Genomic DNA, 20,004 nt, shown 5'->3' with positions numbered 1-20,004 from the left:
GGGGAAATAAAAAACGCCTGGTCTTGTTTTATTCCTGCTGCCGGGAATTACAGAATGGAACAAAGGCCAGAGGACTGCTGAAGTCATCCAGATCCAGCCAGGCTGGTGCGGCTTCCAGGCCTGCTTGGGACATGATGTGCTGGACAGACGCATTCCAGACTCCTGAGTCAGGGCTGCTTGTCCTGCCAGATTGAAGGTAAACAAGCCTCAGATTGGATTCCTGCTTTGGCTGATACCTGAACCCTGGAGTCGGGGGGGGGGGGGTGCAGGCAAGTTCCAACATGCAGGAAAGACGCTTCTGGAAACCAGCAAGCTCAAAAGGACGCTGGCTGTTTTCCTCACCCGCCCCGGAGGCTGCAAAGCTGGGTTGCTGATCAAAACCAGATTTTTGTCCATCTGAACCAAGTAGTGGGCAATTCTGGCCTCTTTAGGCGATCTGTAGACTTCCAACTCCTAGAATTGTGAGTTGGAGCCCATCGGTCATTAAGAGCCTAGAGTGGCCCACCTTTGAAGTTTGCTGGACACCAAGCCAGCAGCCACCTGACTTTGAAGCTGCCCAGTCTTCAGATATTTTGCAGGAAAAGGGGGATTTGAATCACCCAGCTGCGCAGGAACAGCGGGAATGTTGCCTCACCTCACCCCCATGCATGCACCTTTCCGAGGAAGAATTAATGAGTTGGAAATTATTCCTGCAACTTTTGCAAAATCGGACTTGAGAGACCGATGGCAATTGCCCAAGGAGCAGATCTTGGGATTGTGTAGAACGATTGTGAAAGGGGCTGGAAGATGAGAGATCCTACAATAACTAATAGAGCTTCCGGCTTCCTAAGCAGTCTATCTTGCTAAAAGGATAAATCAGTGCTGGTGTTTCCTGTTGGCTGCAGCTCAGCTCATCCCCAACTTGTACTTTCCAACTGCAAAGGTGCAAGGATACCGATAGAAGGGAAAGTATTTTCCCCATCGTTTATCTTGTTTGTTTCTCCGAATCAGAGATCTATCTTCCCTTTCGTTATAAAATGTAATAAAAAACCCCTTTCGTTGCCTTAGCTGCCCTTACGCCAAGGCCAACTGTATCTCAGGGCATTGTGCAAAGGCTCCACCTTGGAAACCAATTCAAAACAGGAGAAATTCAAACAATTCACTGAATTGACAAAGAACAACAGTCAATACTGGAATTTTTTTCACTCCTGATCCAACCCACATTCCCGCTCAGGAATGGGCAGAGACAAACGGAGAAAACTCGAACTTGGGAACTTTTTTTCAATCTATCAGAATAGAGATGGAAGGGATCTTCTAGTCCAACCTCTTCTTAGAAACCTCCAGTGATGAAGCACCCACAACTTCTGGTGGCAAGTGGTTCCACTGGTGAATTGTCCTCACTGCTAGAAAGTTTCTCCTTCATTCCAGGTTGCTTCTCTCCTTGGTTAGTTTCCATCCATTGTTCCTTGTCCTGCCTTCAGGTGCTTTGGAAAATAAGTTGACCCCCTTCATTCTCTCTGTGGCAGCCCCTCAAATATTGGAAGAGTGCTATCGTGTCTCCCCTGGTCCTTCTCTTCCCTAGACTAGCCAGGCCCAGTTCCTGCAACCGTTCATCCTATGTTTTAGTCTCCAGGCCTTTCATCGTCTTAGTTGCTCTTCTTTTGCTAGACAGCAAAAAAAGCAAGAATTTCCGCTTGGGGCCCAAAGCAATTTGCTAAAGGTAAATATTGCCACAGTCTCTTGCAAAAGAGGCTCCACATAGCTAAGGTTCAGGGTTGCTATGCCAGGAATGTGAGTTATGCCCCCCTCAAAACTCAAAAGAAGGGGGGGGCAGGCAAGATTTTGTTTGCTGAAACCAAAACTGGTTTAGGTGGACTGCCTGGGGGGTTCTGCAGGTACAAGGATTAAGAAATGCAGAACTTCTCTCTCTCCCCCCACCCCCTCCTAACATTCAGCCCACGAGTTTCCTCAGCAAGATGACTGAGGCCTGACTAACCCACGTTGAGTACAACGTGTGCGAATCGCTCAGGTTTTGCAAGAACAATGAGGCCTTTTTTTAGTCGCCTTGCTAACAACCAAGGGGAGAAAAATGCTAGGAATGAGCTCCACCAGACATACTGGGGGGGTGGGGGGGAGGTTGTCCGCCAGATTCCTTCCTGAATCCGGGAGATCTCCAAGGACACTGCGATATTCTGACGAGGGTGAGCAGACAAGAAAGAGGCCTACAGATGGCCGAGACCATAAATTGTAAAACAATTAAGGTGTTTATTTTTAAAAATGCTCGGCTTCCTTCAAATCCCATCCTCTTCAAAGTAGAGAGGATTCCAATGGAACAGCTTGCTTCCTGGACCCCCTTCACACAAGCCCCTCAGCGTCAAGATCCTAGTCCTCATGACTGTGCATTCAGCAGATTTAAAAGGAGTACGGGGGGGGGGGAAGAGATGGAAGACGAGGGAGACCCTGAGCTGCTCCTCCATGCTGCTAAATCCAGGCATCGCAACCTTATACACACACACACACACCCAGCTGTGATTGTGCAAGACTGAAAGGAGAATGAACTCAATCCCGTGCTTTTGAAAGTGCCCAGACCAAATGGGGCTGGCTGGGGCGAGTGTGCAAACCAGCATTTTCTGTCAAATCAGCAGGCCCAAACTGCTGGGTTGTGCGTTTTGTAGAGTCCTTGTGCAGCACAAGGGCTTCCAGGTCCCCACGGAGAGAAACACGGCATCTTGTGTGTGGTTTGGCCGGGAACACATCATCCCCAGCCGGAAATGACTCAGTGATCCTTGTGCCTCAAGGTTGCCCAGACTGCGGTGCCAGAGAACACTATGTGATTAAAAAAAAAGGGGGGGGAGTGGCACTAACATCCTTCTGACAATGGGAGCTAGAAACTTGATCCTTATTGGGTGAAAGGGAAAACTCTCAGATCATCGCCTGCCCTTCTCTAGATTCTTAGGAGTGGGGAGGGCTACAGACTCAAATCCCCTCTCTTAATCTCTGCCTACATCAGCCAATCCAGAGTCCTTCTGGAAGGAACCAGAAAAGCAAATCCCAAATTTTGTTGTTTCCGCTACCAAGGCGCTGGCTGGAGCATTCCCCTCCCACGCTCTGGGCCTGAGAAAGATTCGGGGCAACCCCCACATGCCTCCGTTGAAGGGTGGCTGCCAGGGAGAGCCCGAAGGTGCTTCTGGGCTCCTCTTTCCCCCAAAGCTTCCTGCTTCACATCCGATTTCTGGCTGGCCTGACCGGTTGGGTTCCCTCCAGCTGAAACCTGGTCCTTTCGCTTCTCCGAAGGACGGAGCCCAGTTTCCTCATTTCACGTCGAAAAGACGTGCAGACAGCTGTGGCAGAAGCAAACCTTGCCAAAAGGAAGTGGGGTTTGGACAAACGCTGACTTTTGAATGAAGATGGCCAACTGCAAAACACCCCCCCCCCTATTTTATGTATTTGTCCAGACAGCACTTCCTGGCTGAAAGTTATAAACTCCTACCTATCTTTGCTGAAGCAGAAATTAAGTCATCAAGGAAAGCCCCACAGGCAGGGGCACTGTGGCAGTCAGGCTCAGAGAACATTGGGCCTTTCTCCTCTGTAACGCCCAGAATCCTCTTCGACCGGAATCCCACCCCCCACAGGGGAAAAAACGCAAGCAGGATTCAAAGGAAACGGCCTTCCCGTTTCTTGGTCTAGGCCATCCATCCCTCTTCGCTTGGAAAGACGGGATAAAATCCGCCTGAACCAACATGGTAGCCCTTTTCTAAGCCCTGCGACTGAAATAAGAGTGAAAGCCAAACGGAGCAGAACTGAGTGGGATTCACCAGGAGAAAGCTCTCAGGAAGGAAGGAAGGAAGGAATAGAGGGGAAGAGGAAGGAAGGAAATCTGCCTTCAGAGGCCCTTGCGCTTCCTGCTATCAAAATTGCTTGCAGATTTAAACGTCTGTTAGAAATGTAGCAATGGTGTCAGTGCAATAATTTTAAGGCAAGGCCAAAACAAAAAGCAGACGGTTCATGGTTTTTACAAGGCCAGCTGAGTTTCCTAGTCCTCATGCTCATGAGTCACAGCAAGCATCCCCCCCCCCAAATTCCTTCTGCGGAAAAATCCACAGAAAGGGGAAGGAGCTCCTTGGCCAGGAGGGCTGGCTGCCTGGCTTTTTCTGCCCAGCAACAGGGCCGGATGCAGCAAAAGCATTTCACGGAAAACCCGTCTCTCGCCCACAGCGACTTCCTGAGCCTCGTCACGGAGCATCTGAAGTTGCATCGCGATAGTTCAGCGTGGGGGAGACTGGAATCCAACCTCGGATCAGAGGCAGCCTTGGAAAAGCATCTCTTCTCGGACGGACCCCACACAGGAATGCCCCTTGAAACCAGGAGAGCACTCCGAAATAGGAATCCCCCAAGATGGGCTGGCTCTTTAAGGGCGATTTGATTGTGTAAGAGGCAGGTTTTGCCTCCCAACTTTTAATTCCGGAGGCCCTGAGCAAACCCTTCCGAGGAGCTCCTTCGCAGCTGTCTACCGCAGGCGCAAGCAGGAATCTGGTTTGTTGGTTTAGGCACCAAATCCTGGCTTCACTAGGGTTTGTAGAATAAGCCACCATTGGCTGGGCTCCTTGCACCCCACTGAGAGAGAGAGAACACACACAGCTCTGGGTACAATGAACAACTGAGTGGTGCAGCAAGGAAAGGCCCATGGTGGCTTTAAAAAAACTGGCTTCAGTTGCAACCTCCAATATATTGCCTAGATTTGTTCTGGACCATCCACCCTTTGGACACGGAATGCCCCAGCCACTCTCTTTGCTGGCTCCCTTGTACCCTGCCCATGCCCAGCTGAGCATACTGGGGATGAGAGCTGAAGAACACAGAGAGAGAGAGAGAGACAGAGGAGAGAGAGAGAGAGAAAGGGAAAGAGAGAGACAGAGAGAAAGGGAGGGAGAGGAAAGAGACGGAGGGAGGGAGGGAGGGATGAAGAGAGAGAGAGAGGAGGGGGGACACTAGGATGGCAGGTGTACCCAGGTGTGCTTGAGCCCACTTCTCCACACTTGGCTGAACCGACTGCTTTGCCAACCTCTGGGGTGACGAATTGCTAGATAAAGCTATGGTTGATTCAGTACCCGGGGAAGGATTATCCGGGTCTGGTCTAAATCCAGTTTTGTTTTGTTTTTTTCACTTGACAACAACCACATTTCGGTTATTGCCGCTGCTTGAAGGCCGCAGAAACAAACAGGAATCCCGAGATCCTCTGGTGTTTTTGAAAAGGAAGGAAGGAGTTTCCCCTCCTGTTGCCAACAGCAAACCCAAATATTTGTGCATGGAGGAAACAGATTGTTCTGCTGTGCAATGAATCATTCCTCATTGGCCCAAAGAGCAGGTGATGTTTGCTGCCCGTTTAAGCATGAGACTTTTAACTCCCCCACAAGTCTTGTGAATCAGGGAGGGAAGGGGAGACGGGGCGAGATTTAAGGAAGAAACTGAAAAAAGACAAAAAATGGTGCAGGAAATAGAGAGGGTAATATTGGGGAGTTTGGGCCGAGAATGGTTATTTCAACTTCTACCCGACTTTTCGGACTATAAAAACTGATTATAGCAGATCAAATAGAGAGGAGGCAGTGTTGGCACCAGAAGTAATCCACTTTCGCCAACATCTCACAATAAAAATCTACTAATGACACAGCCTAGGTCTGTGCAACATACCAGTCTAAATTGAAGTTATTTTGGGTGGCATTTACAAAAACAAACCACCCAATGAGAATCCCGTAGGATAGGCAATCCTAACCGAAGGCGTGAGTGACACAGAATAAATCGATTTCAAAATAAGACAATCTGCACCGTGGGTCTCAAATCAGCCAGGCCTACTTGGTGGAGGAAGTTTGTCTTAACTTTATAAGTTTCTTTTCTGGAGAACAGGATGTAAAGTACACACAGGCACTAGAGGCATTACCACTCTGTAAACTTTGCAAAGTTTAGAGAAGAGGAAACCGGGCGGAGAACAAACACATTTTAAGAGGAGGGTCCCTGCAGAGAGCCAATAAATCCCCCTCCCCGGGGGAAATCAGGGTCCTTGACTGGGGAGGAGGGAAAGCAACTCTTGCAGGACCCCCCCTCCCAATTAATCTCCAAGCTCACATAGGTAGGCGGGCGTGGGAGGAGACCCAAAGGTTGCATTCCAGCCCCCACGGGGTCATAAGTGGGAGGGAGTCCTGCCTACGTGCAGAGGAAGGGGACCATTGCCTGGGTGGGCTGAGCATTTTACGCCTAAATGGACTGGGTGGGCAGATGTTACACCTCCCTACACACACACACACACACACACACACACACACAAACACACACACACGGGCACAGCCAGCCTGTGCCAAGAGCCCAGGTCAACCTTCCTGGTTGCAACCAGTCTAGCAAGGCAGACTTGTATTGCAGCCCAGTGCTTACTGTGTTTCCCTGAAAATAAGACCGGGTCTTGTATTAATTTTTGCTCCAAAAGACGCATCAGGACTTATTTTCTGATTAGCTCTTATTTTGGGGGACATATAGTACTAAAATCTAGTACCTAGATTGTCTGGCTGACAATCTTATCTGGGGTTTATTTTGGGGGCAGGGCTTATATTACAAGCATCCAGAAAAATCATGCTAGGGCTTATTTTCTGGTTGGGTCTTATTTTCAGGGAAACACCTTATACACACACACACACACCCAGCTGTGATTGTGCAAGACTGAAAGGAGAATGAACTCAATCCCGTGCTTTTGAAAGTGCCCAGACCAAATGGGGCTGGCTGGGGCGAGTGTGCAAACCAGCATTTTCTGTCAAATCAGCAGGCCCAAACTGCTGGGTTGTGCGTTTTGTAGAGTCCTTGTGCAGCACAAGGGCTTCCAGGTCCCCACGGAGAGAAACACGGCATCTTGTGTGTGGTTTGGCCGGGAACACATCATCCCCAGCCGGAAATGACTCAGTGATCCTTGTGCCTCAAGGTTGCCCAGACTGCGGTGCCAGAGAACACTATGTGATTAAAAAAAAAGGGGGGGGAGTGGCACTAACATCCTTCTGACAATGGGAGCTAGAAACTTGATCCTTATTGGGTGAAAGGGAAAACTCTCAGATCATCGCATGACAATCTTATCTGGGGTTTATTTTGGGGGCAGGGCTTATATTACAAGCATCCAGAAAAATCATGCTAGGGCTTATTTTCTGGTTGGGTCTTATTTTCAGGGAAACACGGTAATTTGTATACGACACTCCACAGCTGTATTTTCAGTTCCATTCACAGCTTGTAGACTGAAAACAGGCAAAGCCAGAGCAAACCACTTCTCTCCTGGCACAATTGTTCGATTCAAGGGCATCTTTTCGCCTTCAATTGAATTTTTACTGGCTGGCGTCAAGCCGGGCCACCCCACTGCATTTCTCTCTCGGGTTGCAAGAGAAAGGAGCAAGGGAATCCGGACCAAGACCTGTCATTTTTTTTTTTCAGACTTGGCAACTTTTAAGACGACCCTCGCAACTCTGCAAGCTCACGATTGTGTGATCCTAGCTGTGGTTGGAAAGAAAGCAACTGTATTTGAAAAGATCTGGATCGGGAGATGGACCACACGAGTGTGTGGAGACCAGGAGGATCCACAAATTTTGTTAGAGATAGGTTTTAATCGCATTGTCCACTTTCAAGGGGTCTTCTTGCCATCTTGGTTCATATTTTGATTTATATATTACAGGTAGTCCTTGATTTACGACAACTGAGCCAAAAATTGCTGCTGCTAAGTGAAACATTCGTTAAGGGAGTTCTGTCCCATGTTACGAACTTTCTTGTTAAGGTAGTAACCGGGTTGTTAAGTGAATCTGGCTTCCCCATTGGCTTTGGCTGTCAGAAGGTCGCAAAAGGGGACACTGCAACCGTCACAAATCTGAACCAGTTGCCAAGCATCCGAATTTTGATCCCGGGACCCTGGAGATGCTGCAATGGTTGTAAGTGTGAAAAACGCTCCTTAACTTACTTTTTCCAGGGCTGTTGTTAACTTCGAACTGACTACCAGTGTTTATATTCTAGGCACCCAGGGTTTCTGCCATGCAGAATTATTGGCCAATTAGCAACACACACACAAACACAAACACACACGCTCTCTGCATGGACAAGTCCAAGCCAGTGATAATCTTTCAAGAGATTCCCCCCCTCAATCAAGGAGGAAGCGCCCAACGGACGGAGCCTGTCTGGGTGCCAAAACAGAAGGACCAGCTGCCTGAGACACAGCCAGCTGTGGGCAGAGAGAGGGCCTGTTGGAGAACAGATGGCAGGGAAGCACAAAAGGAGGCTTGGCTTCTTCGGACCCACAACTGAAACCTGGTTTCAGCATCTCGCCTTTCCGAGAAATAAAACTCCACTCTCGGGTCTCGAGAAAAGTCACCTGTTTTGCTCCTCTCTCTCCTAACGCGTCATCTTTGCGATTAAGGAGCAAAAGCCGAGAAGAAACTCGCATGAAACTGAGAAAAAAACCCACTCGGGGAGCAGATAGCGCGGCCAAGGTGGGAACTTCTGAAGCTTCGCATTTCCTGAGTCACAGGAAATAAGAGGGCTAGAAAGAGAAGAAAAAAATATGTGAAAACTCAAGTTTTTCCCTGGGTGTAATGGAGGCAGAGAGGCTTCGCACCCCTGCTGACTCAGGGCCCATCCCGGGCGTGGGGCAAAGCGTACGATCTGCCACCCTTTTGGAGCGCTCGGCTCCTTCTGACCTCAGCCTGATGGCAAGGAACGATGGCAACTGTGCCCGTTTAACACTTAGGAGCACACCGAACTGTTGCCATCTTGAGCTGCTTGTGAGTTTCCTGCAGCGTCACGGTGCCCACAATCTGCTGGGCCCCCTTTCCTCTCCTCTCCTCTCTTCCTAGTAGGGGCCTCCTGGGTCTGGCTGATAAGCTTCCTTGAGACGGTTCCCCGAAATGACACGTCGTGTTCTTATCTTCCCATGTTGCCTAAAAACTTCTAAGAAAAAGACGTTCTTCTAATTCCTGTAAAATTCGAGGAAACGCCGAGACTTGGGCACCCTGGGGATTCATTCTCTGAAAACTAACCGTCCAATTTCGGAAGGAGCAACGTTCCGTTAAACCCCTGGAGTACGAAGACCACGAATGGCAGCACCTTTTTTTGTATCGCTCAAGTCTGCAAAACAAGTTCGATCCTGACAACGGGGCCTGTAAAAGAAAGGTGGCTTCTCTGTCAGGCTGACGTATTTTGTACAATCCCTAGGATGCTAGCAGGGTTTTGTAAATTACTATCTGCCTTCCACATCACCACCCTAATTATTATTTTGCAGAGATGAGAAAAGGGCCCTCTTTGTTAAGGAATTCTTTCAATTGGTTAGGTATCAACATGGAGCCTATTAAAATATCACAATTGCCAGTCATTGATCCTAGTATTTAACTAGTCATGCTCAACTAAATTCTCCTTAAGTTTCTCAGGCTTTCTCTACAGAGGCCTAAACCGGGGCTCCGTCTGGCGCAAACAACCTTCAGTGAATTAAAAGGGATTTAATGCACAATTGTGGAATGATGAGGGTTTTTTAAAGCATAAACAGCCCCAATTTGATTCTTCATTCTACAGAGATGTTTTTCCTCGAAATCTGGGTATATTGGGACTCCATTTCTTAGAATTCAGACTAAGGTCCAGTGGCAAAAATGTGAGTCAAAATGGCTATTTTTCCCCCCCTCATCTTTGCAGAAAAAATCTTCTCTCTTTGTAAGAGCTTCATGGACTTTTTTCAGATTTTTCACAACAAGGAAATTGCGGGCCCTATCATTTTGCTTCAGCGATTCAAGGACAAGGCGCATAGATAACCCTATCAGCAGACTTCATGGCCTGCACTGCATTTTCCCTGTCTCCAATTTCAAAGAAGGAAAAAAAAAAGTCATTAAAGCAAAATAAAAAGAAGAAAACATCCAGACAAAAGACTGCCTGTTCAGCAAGGACTTTAACCCTAAATAATTGCAAATTCTTCAGTCCGTTCTCAGATTAAGAAGATTCAGTTTGCTTAAGGAAGAAAAACTTTTCTCCGTGGGAAGAAATGCTAAAATAATAACTATAAAAGAAGTTTTATTTCTCTCTCAGAGGAGAACGAATCCAAAACTTGGCATTTTTTCAAGCTATGTTTGGGAGGGACCACGAGAGAAGGGTTTCGGTTCCCAGCGAAGTTCAGATATGGTCAAATATCGCCTCTGGTGATAAAGGCAGCGGACTGGGCTCACCCCGTGGCACTTTGCCCCTGGGCAACTGTTAAAAGTTTAATGAATTTATGACATTATATTGGGAGTATGTGGAAGGAACACAGGGCAAGGTCACAAGAATTGCCCACTGTGGCTGATAAGGCGGTTTTTATGGCTTCATGTGAAGTGTACACCCCAGCCAATTATGGCTCAAATATGGTTTAAGCAGAAAATAGATTCCACTCTTCCATTTCCTTAATTGGATCCATCGTTTTCCCTGGATATCTCCCTGGTGATCCTGCACCCGCATGTGATCGCTTGGCTGAAGAATCTGGCCACAAGGAGATCCCAGGTCTGTCCAAGGGAAAAAAAATGGAGGTTGCTTTCAGGAACTTCTTAAACAGTTGTGCGGATTTCCAAGAAAGAAGAGATTAAAAACACCCAAAGGAGGCTGTCAGGATCTGGCCATATTGAAGTAAAAGGGGGCGGGGCGCGCGAATGGAAGGCCCAGTCATTGGAAAAGCAGCAGCACAACTCCAAGAAAACAACCAAGGTTCATTTCCCAACCTCCCAGCAAGTCTGCCTGTTAATTATACACAGGAAAATAGATTTGGGAGCCAGCCAGCCACCTACCCACACACCCACCCACCCAGGAAAGCAGCTTCTCTTTTGAGACCTAGACAGGATTGAAGAATGAGTTCAGGACTGCAGAATGCTGTCTGCCCAGAGACGCTTTTGGAAACCTTCAAAGGCTCAGTCAGTCTTTCTGGGCTGTGTTTTTCCTTTGAAAGACGTGATGGTTACTTAATGAATAGTGCTTATTTCTAAGGACGCAAGGACGGCTGGAGCACCCAATCCCATCTCTTCGCTATTTGCAGAAGGTTTAAAAGTCACACGGGGAGCTTGCTAATCGCTTCCTGGAAAGGAACCAGCCACCCCCCCCAAAGAACATTTGCCCTATAAAACATCTGGATGCTGCTGGCAACTTTCAGACAGGAGCCAGACAGAAGTAGAAAAATCCAACTATTTTCTTTAACTCTACCCCAGAAGGTAAAGAAAAGGGCATCCCCAGTCCAAAAGTTGTTGGAAGATCAGGAAAAAAAACACCCTACAAAATCATGGCAGGTTATATCCTCTGGGGCCTGGGATGCTTCACCCCATGCGCTGTTTGTGCCTTGGCATAACTCAGTGAGGATTTGTGTGTTGTGCGACTAGCCTTTGTGAAGCCGAGGGAGCAGGCTGTAGGATGCAAAAAAGGATATTGCAGAGAAGAAGAGCAAAGGAGGAACTGCTGGCAAAGAAACCCCCCATATGAATTAAAATGGCTCCTGAATGGCTCTCAGAGAGGAACTTCAGACAGAAAACTTCCATTATTTGACAATGGAGTCTTGCCAGATCCAGAAGGCCAGTTCCCAGAACAGCTGGCTGACACAGGTCTCGTTTCTGCTTTTGACTTCTGCTATCAGAAAGAAAGCAGACCGACACGCAGGGAAGACTTTTTAAAATAAAAACATGCCTATCAGCAATCCTTAAACAAATCAAATGCTGAATTAAAGTTTCAGGGTGGGGGTGGGGAGGCAAGGAATAATGAACCCCATGTGGAAATACTAGCCCTGACTAAAGGTAAAAGGAACCGATTCCAGCAGGGAGGTTTTCCTTTCTGGAGGCAGCTGTGCTGGAGGACTGGCCGATTCCTCCTCCCCCCCTTTCCTGGGATAAAAGCTTCCCTTTCATTTATTTATTTGCAAGGCCTCTTATTACAGGAAAAGCCACCAGCGATGACTTCACCAGACAAGAATGGCATTAAACATTTGCCCAGCTATGGGGTGTTTTTTCCCCCCTCCGCCTTTGAGGAACAGAAAGTGGAAAGCAGCTGTGCTAAGTGGCCATGAAAAAGACAGGGGGATCCTTTATGAATTGTCTTGAACCCCGGATCAAGGAGGCAAGAAAGGGAAATGGTGGGAAAGAACAGCCTGGGCTTTGGAGAGAGGGGGCTGGGCTCAGCCATCTGCTTAGTTTCAGACCCACACAACCACGGGAGCCCTTCAAAGCCAGAGGAGGGGGGGGGCAGGAAGTTGAGTTTCGCAGCTTTCCATTTAAAAACAACAACACAGTTTTTTTATTAGTTCATTATCCTTATCTTTCTAGAACAATTCTAACAAGGATATTGCTGAAAGTTTTGGGATGGGAGCCCATGAAATGGAAGAGGCCACCCACATGGTTCCCATAGAGCTTCGAGAGAGGAGCAAGCCTCCCCGTCATCTGTTTTCCCCAAGAAAAGGATTGCGAATTCAAACAGGGTAAACAACACTCGGCTCCACCCCAGGCCTCTTTTGGATCTGCGCTAGGAAATCCAGAGGAGAACTGGGGACTTTAAGCAGGTGGTTCATTAGTGCCAAAGCCCCAACTTTCCTCTGGTTTAATTAAATCATGGGGAGAGGAAAGAAGGAACCTGTGAAGTTAACAACGCTTAATTACACTTCATTTTCAGAGATTAAGAAGGGTGGGTATTTTAATGCAAAGCTCTGTTCAAAATCCCAGGGACCAGTTTATGAAACAGAAAATATTGTTCAGCTACTTTTGGGGGGGTGGGGGTGTCTAACGATGTTTTCGACAATCAATTGCTCTTGATTTTTCCAAGAAACAGGGTGTTCTTTGCACGGTGTCACCAAATAATTTAAGCCTCATTCGAAAGCAGTTTGGTGTGACTTCAGCTATTCCTGAATGATTTGTTCTTTCTGAAGTTAACATTTTTTCCCCCAGCCTTAAAATAAGACATCAATTCTTCCCTTTGGTTTTGCTGACTGCCAATGAGGTGTTTCTCTCCCCCCCCCTTTTTTTCATTTTCACCTTGAGAGAGACTCTTCTGCAGTGAACTGGGTGGGGATGTGAGCACATGAAAAGCAGGAAGGGGAAATTGTTATCGTGTAATTGTTGCTGGAGTTCCTTAATCTGGTTTCCTTCTATTCACGAGGGTGAATACTGCCCATTATCCCTTCGGTTAAATCTTTCTGAGCTGTAGAGCAATCTTTATTTTTTGCCTAAAAGCTGAACCAAGGATGAAGCCCACTTGCATCCTCGCTGGCAATTATTTGCTTTGTTTGAAGTATGACCTTTGCTCAAAAAAGTCACAGCATCACAACCCCCAACAGTGATTTCCAGCAGACTCATCTACTTATTGCAAAACTGAGAAATTTATAAATATCAGATTAGAGTAAAAGGCACAAGTCTGTCAGTTACACCAAGGAGCAATACAAGCGGGTGGGGGTAGGGGGGTGGAATAGTTCAAAGAACCTCATTGGATTAAGAATCTACCAATACATGAACTTTTTATGGACAATTCCCAAAAGAACATTCGCAATATTCAGACAAATACATTCCTCTGCTTCATCAAAGCAGGACATTCTAAGGAGGCAGGGAAGCCTGCCCGATGTATAGAACATTACTGACAACTTGAACAGTTAAGGGTTAAATTAATTTAATTTGGATGAACATTCAAGCACATATTATATTAAACACTTCATTGCTAGGTTGCAAAACAGTGATTCTGCCTGGGAGGAATGTGGGCAGGGTAGGAATCAGTAAGGCTGGCAGACTTGGGCTTTATTGAAGTCAAGGCTCTCCGAATAAAGCGCTCTCTGGCTTTCGCTACATGCAACTCTTCCTTTCTTTCCTACCACAAAGAGAGACGCTGACCCCGTAGCCTAGCAGCCAAGAGGATCTGGGATGAAGAGAGAACTGCCATGCTTTGTGACTGGTTCTCCTGATCTGCCAGGAAGTCAGAAGGAATCCAGGCTCAGGGCCCTATTGAAATATAAAATGCCCATGTCCCCACTGGATTCTCGTCAGAGACATTCACAGCTACTGGGGTTTGAGTCAAAGTGTTGTCAAATGGGAGGAAAGAGGACAGGCCAACGCCATCGGGTCTCACTTGGAATCGGTTTGCTTCCCCGTGTAAAAATGGGGAACCTCAGGCACTGCCTGGTTGGTTGGACAAGAAAACCCCAGCTGACACACCCACCCACAGGGCACCAGTATTTATAAACAAAACTTGGGAGAAGTGCCATTTTGCATGTTTCTAAGGAAAAACTTTGCATACTCTGCCAGTAAACCCCCCACAAGGCATTGCAATAGGCTAGTTCTATTAGCCCCTATGAAAAATACTTCCCTAGCCTCCTCTCGGTTTTTCTTTCTGGGCCCTGGAGGCAGACAGAAGGGAAAGGGCAGCTTAACCTGTTTGAAATATTTTCATTTCCTTGCACATCACTATAATACCTTTTTAACCAGCTCAAGTGCCCACAGAGCAGCAATTTGGAAACCATGAGGTGCAAGTGACAGATCAGACAGCTCCAGGACCCAAGCCAGAATTCAGACCATCTTGAATGAAGAAACAAGGCTTAATCCCAACATCCCTGAAGCTGGCTAGTTCTAGTCCTATTCTAAGAGTGATCTCGGGCCCTGCCTCTCCATCTCCACAGAAAAAAAGCCAGTCCAGAGTTTTAAGCCTCGTCTACCAACGAATCGCCTGGCAATGTTAAAGGGGGAGGAAAGAAAGAACAAGGGACAATCATTCAGCCACAAAACGAAAACAAACACTTCAGGTTTCTGTATTAAGGACCTCACATTGCGAGAATCACTGAATGGGTTTTATTAAGACGGTTTATGTAAACAAGCAGGTCTTCCAACACCTTGCCAAGATTTTTATCTCTGCCATTACTTGGTCTAGAGCAGGGGTGCCTAACCCTGGCCACTTTTAAGACTTGTGGACTTCAACTCTCAGAATTCCCCAGCTAGTTGAAGTCCACGGTTATTGAAGTGGCCCTGGTTGGATACTCCCGGTCTAGACTGATGCACAATGAAAACTAAAAGCAATTCTAGACTGCAAATTAAAACTCCTGCTCCTATTAACTGAAGCCATTCTCCTGAATAAAAGAAAAAAAATCAAAGAAAACTCAGCTTATGAACTGTTTCATTATCAAGGGTTTAGAAAAGGCCATCAGGCATCCTCCAGAAACATCCAGGCTGAAACATCTGGAGGACATCCAGGAAGCTGCCTACAGATTATAATTTGTGTGTGTGTGTGTGTGTTTGTGCACCACAGGATCTCATACTGCTAATTCACGCATGTTATTTTGCTTTCTTACAGGATAAATGACATTCATGTGCAAGTTTAGCTTTTTTTTTTTTTAAAAAAAAAGCATCCTTTAAACTCAACTCAGGAATCAAAAAAATAAAGCAGGGTGATGGAAAACCCCAAAGGGCTCCTTTCTTCCCAAGAGAGGGAGGGAAGGAAAAGAGGGGCTTTCAAACTTTAAGCTGGTCACTACAGTCACATCGATAACCTTGTTAAACTTGGATGTGAAGGTTTTCTGAAATGCCCAGTATATGCTGATGGGAGAAATGAATCAAGAGTCATCAAATCCAAACTGAATCAACCCCCTCTTCGCAATCTTTTCTCAAAAGATAAAGCTGCTTCAAGAGTGCACACGTTCTGCAGGTTTCACCGGTCCCAAATGATGCTTATCATGGTTGCAGACTGAGCTCCGCTGCAGGGAGCAGCTATGGGTGAGATCCAAGGGGTGGCTTAATGGCAGTGTAATGCTTTCAAAGGGAGGGCAGTGGAAAGAAAGATTGAGAAAAAAATAAAATGAAAAAATACAGTCAGCCCTTAAGAATACGATGTGTTGATGAGAGGCTGAAGGACGCCAGGCCTTTTCTCTCAGTGACGGGGCAAAAATGTGTTGCCTGCATCCACCAACAGTTAAAGGCATTTCCCAGAGATCACCCGGAAGTCTTTAGGATGACACTGGACCCAAACACCCCTGTATTTCAGACCCAGCGTTATTCTCCAAAAGACGGGAGGGCACAATTGTCGCCCTGTGCAAACAGATCACTCACTGCTCAGTGCATCCAGCTGTCTTTCCTCCGGAGCCCAATGCCGCCAGTCCAAGCACACCTCTTCCTCCTGCACAGGGTTTCAGTCCTCCTAGCTTCGTGTGAGTGAAGCAGAGTGCACACGTTTCTTCCCTTGGAAAAAGCGACTTCCATTTGTAAGACATCCTTGCTGGGTTACCTTCTATCCCGGGACAGTTCATAGCAGTCCTTCTTGGGGAGTTCCAGCTGTCCTGCTTCCCACTCGGCAAGAGGAGAACAGCTCAGTTTTCTATTCACAGCAGAACAGAGTAGTCCAAGCTAAGCTCCACTCAGGAGAGCCCCCCTTTTTTTGGCTCACCGGATCAAGTAAGCCAAGCTCGCTCCTAGGCCAGCCACACTTGCAAAAGCCACCAGAATGTTTCTGATGCTGCCTTCCAGGTCCTCTACATGGAAGAATTTAACAAAGCCCTCCTAAAAGAAAGAATGGTACCGTTAATGGCTTTGACACAGGCAGCAACAGCAGCACCTGGCAGCTTTAGAAAATCCACAGAAAGCAAGTCAAGCAGGGTTTTGTATGAAGAGAAGCTAATTCCAGAAACTGGGCCTATAGAATATGACACCCCTTCAGAGGAGAACTTAAGTCTATCATAAAACCCCAGAAGCTCAGCCCTCTAGAATCCCTCTTGGGGGAACAGGGAGATTGGTCATGCAATCACTGCCTATTTTTGTGTCTGGACAACTAGCCTCAAGCACAGCTAAAGTTTCCACTCCCTCACCCCCCAAGGTCCGTCATAAGGAGGAACAAGCAAGAAAACCTCCCAAAGGCCAGGAACCTTACCCAGGCGTTGTGATGCAGCAGCCACTCTCTCTTCTCTGTCACCAGCACCTCCGTGATAATCTCCGCCAAAGTGTTGATGCCGCTTTCCTGATTTATACTCTTCAAGTGTTTGGCAACAAAAGCACCAAAAGAAATGAGAGTCACAATTCGCCCCCAGTTTGTTATGCCATCACTGAAAACCTGCATTGCAACTTCCGACATGAGCTTCAAGTCATCTGCTTTGTCGATCTGCACTTTCCTCAGCATTCCTGAATTAAGAAGGGAAGGAAGGACTTTAGGCAAAGCACCACAAAAGGTTGAAGAAGAAAAATATTGAAAACAATCTCTGGATTTGTCTTTTCCCAGTGAGGGAGGGGGGGGGGACCTCAGAAACCCCCAGAAACATGGTCAGTGCTGCTACAGTTCATCCATATAGCAACTAGAACTAAAAGGAAACAGCAATTTTGTGTACAGTATTTAATTCTCAGCCCCAGTGATTTCCCAAGCAAAGCAGGATACAACTCTCAGTTCAGATTGCTAAATGATGCCACGTAAGAGGCAAAGGCAGAACTGGATTCCCCAGTCGATCTCAAAGCTTCAGGAAGTTTGAATTCAGGTGAGGAGAGTCCTTGCGGTATAGTGGATTATTCAGAAGGCTTTAGGCCTCCCAGGAAGCAGGTGCTGATGAAACTGGTTACCAGGGAATTCAATGTATCAGCCAAATACTATTGTACTAGGCTACCCTCTGCCTGTTCTGTGTCACAGTCCTCGCTTCAAAGCATGATGGGCCAGGATGTCCCCCACTCATACATCACCCTGGAAACTCATCAGCAACCATCCCATTTATCAAGAAAACTCAAAAGCTGGCAAACTTCAAACGCTTTGCTAAAATCACTCCAAAGGCAAAGCACAACTGTCTACAGCAAAGGAAGTTAAAAACCCTGGCTAGCTAGAGAAGTTTCTGGTGTTTTTTTAACACCACCCTGTTTACAATGAGCTATTTTCCGCTTGCTGGGCCCAGCAGGATAGGAGCCACTGATAAAGCTAATCTATAATGAGATTTTTTTTTATCGCTGCCTGCCTGCAAGGTTGCCCCCCCTCCCCCACAGTACAAAGTGCAGTTTCCTTTCTGCTGCAGCCTGATACTTTCACAATGACTGCTTGCAGCAAAAACAAGGGGAGGGGTGGGCAGAGAAGGAAAGAGAGAAGCCAGGCTGGCCTGCAGCAGCCCTGGCCACACACAGCCTCCCAGCTACCAGGGTGGGCTCTACCAGAGTTGCAGCTGCTTTCCAGCCAATCCTGGCCAAGAGCCCCTTCCTCTCCAATTCATCCCTCTCCAGCAGAGGGCAGATGGAGAGTGGGGGGGGGGGAACCCCAGAATATAAGAAAAAAAAAAAAAGAATTTTACATCCCTTCCTGCATATCTGGCATCCTCTCAATCCTCCCTTGCGCGCCGCCTTTTCCAGCAGGATGCACTGCAGTTTCTTAACATTCCCAATATTTGAAATCCCCCTCCCCAGCTTGCTGCCCTTTTGGGGGGGGAGGTGGGCTAAGTAGACTAGCCTTCTGTTTATATTGCAGTTTAGTATTCGCACCTTTGCAATCCCATGCTCTTTCAGGGTGGTGGGAACCCCTTTTCGGGGGTGGGGTAGATGAACCCTCTGGATGCATGGCGTTTTCTCAATATTTCCATCCATCCCCCCCCCCAATCCTCCCTGCTTGCTATTCTTTTCGCTGGGGGCGGGGGAGGGAGTTACTAGACCAACCTTCTGTTTGCATTGCAGTTTCTCAATATTTACACCCAGAGAATCCCATCCACTCCTTCCTTGCGAAGGGGGGGGGGGGACTACAAATCCCATCAGGAGCCCCAGTGCAGCAGGGGGAGGAGCCTGCCTACCTAGGAAGGCCAGCTGGTGCTTCTCCATGATGTCGTCGCAGACCCTCCGCAGCGTCTCCAGGGCCCGAGCGGCCGTCTCCGCCTCGCCGGGACCGGGACCGAAGCGGCCCAGCAGGCCCTGCAGGAATTTCCCGCCGCCGCCGCCGCAAGCGCCGCCGTCCTGCTTGGGGAGCTCCTGGTCGGCCGCCTCCCGCAGGTACGAGGCCACCAGCTGCAGCGTCACCTGGCGCAGCGGGTCCCCGGGGGTCGCTGGAGGCGGCGAGGCGGCCGGGCAAGAGGCGGGAGGCTCCGCTCCGTTCTCCGCCTCGGGCTCGCAGCCGTCCAGCTCCTCTTCGGGGGAGCCAATCAGCGCGCGCGCGGCCGCCTCCGGGGGCCCAATCAGCGAGGGGGCCCCTCCGCCAATCAGCGCTCGAGGCCCCTCAGCGCAGCCGGCGGGAGGCCAGCACAGCCCCCCGCCTAGGCCGCCTCGGACCCCGCCGGGAAGGAGGGCCAGGCCGCCCTCGCCGCTTCCTCCGCCGACGCTTCCTACTCCTCCGCCGCCCACGCCGCCCCCGCCGGGAGACTGAGGGGCGGCCGGGGCCAATCCGGGGGATCCGCCGCAATACAGAACCATCGTCTTCTTGTTGAACATGGCTGCCGACCTCGCGCGATGGCTTCGTCTGAGGAGGGGAGTGGCGCGCGCAACGGGCGCCCGTTATAAATGCCGCCCGCCGAGTGACGTAGATGACGCAAGGGGAGGGGGGGCGGGGCCACGCGAGAAGCGTATTGGAGCGATTGGAATAGAATAGACTAGAGCGGAGGAGGAGGGGCGGGGACTCCTAGAGGGGGTGGGTGGAGAAAAAAAAAAAAAAAAGGTTCCGAGTAGCCAATCGGAGTTCGCGATCGGGGTTGGAATTTTTTTTTTTTTTTTTTTTTTGTTAAATCCCCCCTTTCATCTTTCCCAGCAAAGGATGGACGGGCCCATTTTTGCTTTGGGAAAAGGGGGGGGAGAAAGAAAGAGAAAGGGGGAAGGAATGGAAGCGGCCTGTGGTAGACTGGGGAAGCCAAAGCGGATGGGGGGGGGGAGGCCTGGAGTGCAGAGTTGCAAAGCGGAGCCCGCGGGCGCCCGCAGCGTCCTGGGTTGACCCTGACTCCCACTCCCCCTCCTCCTCCTCCTCTCCGGGGTTGGGGGCAGCATTGCAAGCCCGTCTTGGGAATTGGGGGGGATCAGTCTCATCCGGCCACGGACCAGTCCAGGGCTCTCCAAGCTTGGCCGCTTTTAAGAC

At 48.5% G+C, this 20,004-nt stretch overlaps 1 protein-coding gene across 1 annotated transcript; it reads right to left on the bottom strand.

Moving 5' to 3' along the window:
- Nucleotides 1-13,612: 13,612 nt before the first annotated feature.
- On the bottom strand, nucleotides 13,613-19,393 carry MCL1 (MCL1 apoptosis regulator, BCL2 family member). The gene is made up of 3 exons (XM_070951026.1): nucleotides 18,740-19,393; nucleotides 16,864-17,111; nucleotides 13,613-16,496 (listed from the first exon to the last, which is right to left on the bottom strand). Exons 1-3 carry the CDS (start codon nucleotides 19,368-19,370, stop codon nucleotides 16,380-16,382), a joined length of 996 nt encoding a protein of 331 aa, XP_070807127.1. The 5' UTR covers nucleotides 19,371-19,393; the 3' UTR covers nucleotides 13,613-16,379.
- Nucleotides 19,394-20,004: the final 611 nt, after the last annotated feature.

The sequence above is a fragment of the Pituophis catenifer genome, unplaced genomic scaffold (genome assembly GCF_029215685.1).
Source record: "Pituophis catenifer annectens isolate HBS135680 unplaced genomic scaffold, rPitCat1.0.hap2 SCAF_10, whole genome shotgun sequence".
Classification (NCBI taxonomy): domain Eukaryota; kingdom Metazoa; phylum Chordata; class Lepidosauria; order Squamata; family Colubridae; genus Pituophis; species Pituophis catenifer.
Note: the sequence above shows the minus strand (reverse complement) of the source record. Positions and strands in the feature narration are given on the sequence as shown.